Source organism: Tupaia chinensis, unplaced genomic scaffold, assembly GCF_000334495.1.
Source record: "Tupaia chinensis unplaced genomic scaffold, TupChi_1.0 Scaffold144326_1, whole genome shotgun sequence".
Taxonomy (NCBI): Eukaryota; Metazoa; Chordata; class Mammalia; order Scandentia; family Tupaiidae; genus Tupaia; species Tupaia belangeri.
Window position 1 is genome coordinate 389,344 of NW_006204184.1, and position 3,567 is coordinate 392,910.

At 64.8% G+C, this 3,567-nt stretch overlaps 1 protein-coding gene across 1 annotated transcript in view; it reads left to right on the forward strand.

Annotated features, from left to right (window-relative positions):
* PDZD4 (PDZ domain containing 4) overlaps positions 1-3,567 on the forward strand; it is a 23,046-nt gene that overhangs the window by 629 nt on the left and 18,850 nt on the right. The window contains 6 exon segments of the mRNA XM_027767573.1: positions 409-499; positions 929-1,027; positions 1,457-1,519; positions 1,777-1,878; positions 2,140-2,250; positions 2,452-3,565. Of these exon segments, the coding sequence (XP_027623374.1) occupies positions 409-499; positions 929-1,027; positions 1,457-1,519; positions 1,777-1,878; positions 2,140-2,250; positions 2,452-3,565 (1,580 nt within the window).

Genomic DNA, 3,567 nt, shown 5'->3' on the forward strand with positions numbered 1-3,567 from the left:
CCCTCCTTCGCTCTTTGGCCCTCTCAGGGAAGGGCTTCCATCCAGGCCTGGTGCTCATCGTCAGCCCGGGTTGAAGGGAGGTGCTCCTTGGGTCTCTCTGCAGAGAGCCCAGCCACTGGGCTGGGAGCAGCTGCCTTAGCTTGGGGCAAGGAGGGCAGCCCCTGGAGGTAGAGCAGCTTCCCCCTCTGCTCTTGCAGAGGGCTCTGAGCCTGGGCCACTCCTGGGGGCGTTGCATGAGTCGGGGGAGGGGCACCTGGAGCTTTCATCCCCGTGGTTTGAGAGGTGCTGCTGTCTCTGCATGGATGCATGGACTTCAGACGGAGGGGAGCTGGCAGTGGCAGCACTGGTACCCAGGCTAGGGCAGGAGGGAGCCGTCAGCCAGCCTGACCCCCGCCTTCTCCTGGGCAGCCCCCCCATCAGCCATGAGTACTATGACCCAGCGGAGTTCATGGAGGGCGGCCCACAGGAGGCAGACCGCATGGATGAGCTGGAGTATGAGGTGAGCCAGCAGCCAGGCCAGGACCCACAGCCGGCCTCGAGAGCCTGCCCTGGAGGGCTGTCGAGTTCCTGCTGCTCCCAGGCAGCTGGGCCCTGTGCCCTTCCCAGTGTACATCGGGCTGAGTCCGGGAGGGCATGGGTGAGGTCGTCCGTCCTGTCCACGTGGGTGAGTCCGTGTCTCATGCACGTCTGTGTCCTGTGTGTCTGGTGTCTCTCCGGGTGCTTCCTGGTAGGGGAGACCACTGAGCACGTGCACCAGTCGGTATGGTAAGAAAGGAAACCCCCCAAACTGGGCCGGAAACGGGTGCAGGTGACCTGGGGTGAACTGCAGCGCTGGTGCTGGTGCTGGTGCTGCTGGGGCCGGCCCACGTCTTCTGCTCACAGGCTTCTGGGCTTTCTACTTCTGCTTCCTCCCTCCCCCTTGTGGCAGGAGGGGGAGCTGTATAAAAGCAGCCACCGCCACAAGCTGGGCCTGATGGTTTGCTACCGCACAGACGACGAGGAAGACCTGGGTATCTACGTTGGAGAGGTAAGGACTGGCCTAGCCCAGTGGCCTGTCCCTGTGGCCTGCCCAGAAGGGCTGCAGGTGTCATGGGCAGGAGAAGGCTGAGGCCCAGCCGCCTTAGCGGGCCTGGGCCCTCTGCCCCTCCTGAGGGCAGCTCTGTAGCTTTCCCGGGCCAGTGGCATCCCGTTACCATCCCCTCTGAATGGCAAGCCCTCCCGTCCGCCAGCCCTGGCTGATTTGTCCGTTTGAGAAACCACTGCCCACCCCTGACAAAAAAGAACAGGCATCCGTACAGGGCCTGGGAAGTTGGCAGCCCGAGTGTCCCAGGAGGGGAGAGGCAACTAGCCAGAGGCCTACTGCCTCCTGTCTCTGTTTTGGGGAACCCTGAGGTGAGGCTGCCCATTCCTACTGAAAGGGCAGGCAGAAAGTCCCCAAGATGCCTGCATCCTGCAGGTAAATCCCAACAGCATCGCAGCCAAAGACGGCCGGATCCGTGAGGGAGACCGCATCATCCAGGTGAGGGCCACCTCTCCTCGCCATTCTCACTTGCCTGCCTGTCCTATGTGCCCACCCGCCACCGGGCAGCCTGCCTCGCCGAGACCTGGCCTGAGGCTTGTCTTGTCCTGCCACCCTCCCCGAGGGGCTCTGTGTACCCAGGGGTTCTGTCCAGCCCTCCCCCCAAAATGCAAGCATGTGTGCACTGCACGCTGGCCCGAGCACACAGGCCTGGCCTAGCCCAGTGGCCCTGCTCACTGTGCCCGGGCCTGCTGCAGATCAACGGTGTGGATGTCCAGAACCGGGAGGAGGCAGTGGCCATTCTAAGCCAGGAGGAGAGCACCAACATCTCCCTGCTGGTGGCCAGGCCAGAGAGCCAGGTGAGTGTGTCTGGCAGGCAGCAGCACAAGGGCACAGACACGCCAACAGCTTAGAGCCAATGGAGGGAGTTGGGCTAGCCTCCCGGGCCTGCTTCCTCTGGTATCTGATGGCGGAGTGGACTGCTACACCCCCTCCCCTGCCCTGTGCCTCAGGGGGTCTGACCTCACCAAGACCAGGCCAGGTGTGGGGCCCAAGTGGCCCAGAGGGTTATCTGGGGAGGTCCTTGCAGTGGTGGGGGCAGTGTAGACCTGTCTCTGCAGCTGGCAAAGCGGTGGAAGGACAGTGACCGCGATGACTTCCTGGATGACTTTGGCTCAGAGAATGAGGGGGACCTTCGTGCTCGGAAGCTGAAATCGCCTCCTGCCCAGCCGGCGAGGCAGGGGGAACCTGCCCAGCCGGTGAGGCAGGGGGAAGGGCAGCTGGTTGGGCTGGCAAGAGGAAGAGAACAAGGGGGGAGGGGCTGGGTGTGTGCGCGGAAAGTGAACAGACCTGAAACCCCTCCTGTCCCTCCTGCAACTTCCCTGTCTGCCAGCCCCCACCTGAGTGGTGCTGTCTTTCTGCCTCTGCTCCAGCTTGGAAACGAGGAGGAGAAGGGGGCTCCTGATGGGGGCCCAGGCCTGAGCAACAGCCAGGAGCTGGACAGTGGGGTGGGCCGAACCGACGAGAGCACCCGCAACGAAGAGAGCTCTGAGCACGACTTGCTGGGGGACGAGCCCCCCAGCTCTACCAACACCCCTGGCACCCTGCGCAAGTTTGGCCCGCAAGGGGATGCCCTGCAGAGCCGGGACTTCCACTTCAGCATGGACTCGCTGCTGGCGGAGGGTGCTGGCCTGGGAGGGGGCGACGTGCCAGGCCTCACCGATGAGGAGTATGAGCGCTACCGGGAGCTGCTAGAGATCAAGTGCCACTTGGAGAATGGCAACCAGCTGGGCCTCCTGGTCCCCCGGGCCTCCGGCGGCAATGGTGCCCTGGACGTTAACCGCAACGAGAGCCTAGGCCACGAGATGGCCATGCTGGAAGAGGAGCTACGGCACCTGGAGTTCAAGTGCCGCAACATCCTGCGGGCGCAGAAGATGCAGCAGCTGCGGGAGCGCTGCATGAAGGCCTGGCTGCTGGAGGAGGAGAGCCTCTACGACATGGCAGCCTGCGAGCCCCAGCAACACTAGCTGGCTGACCCTGAGAAGTCCGACAAAGACAGCACAAGCGCCTACAACACAGGGGAGAGCTGCCGCAGCACCCCACTGATGGCCGAGCCCCTGCCCGAGAGCCCCCTGAGGCGGGCTGCTCCCGGCGACTCCAACTTGAACCGGACCCTTCTGGGCCCCTCTAGCGCCAGCCCTCCCAAGGCAGCTCCCCAACAGGGGAGCCCCGCCAAGTTCCGATCCCTCTCCCGGGATCCCGAGGTGGGCCGGAGACAGCACGCAGAGGAGCGCATGCGCCGCAACCCCAAGGTGGGGGTGACCCTGGAGCGCCTGGGCCCTGAGGGCAGCCCTTACCTCTCACGGCGCCACCGGGGCCAGGGCCCAGAGAGCGAGCACTACCAGAGCTGCGTGCAGCTGGTCCCGCCTCGAGGCCTGGAGGAGCTGGGCCATGCGCCCTTGAGTTTGGCCAGCGGCCCTCGGGTGGGCGGGGTGGCAGCCACGGCCCCCGAAGCACCCCGCATGGAGTGGAAGGTGAAGGTGCGCAGC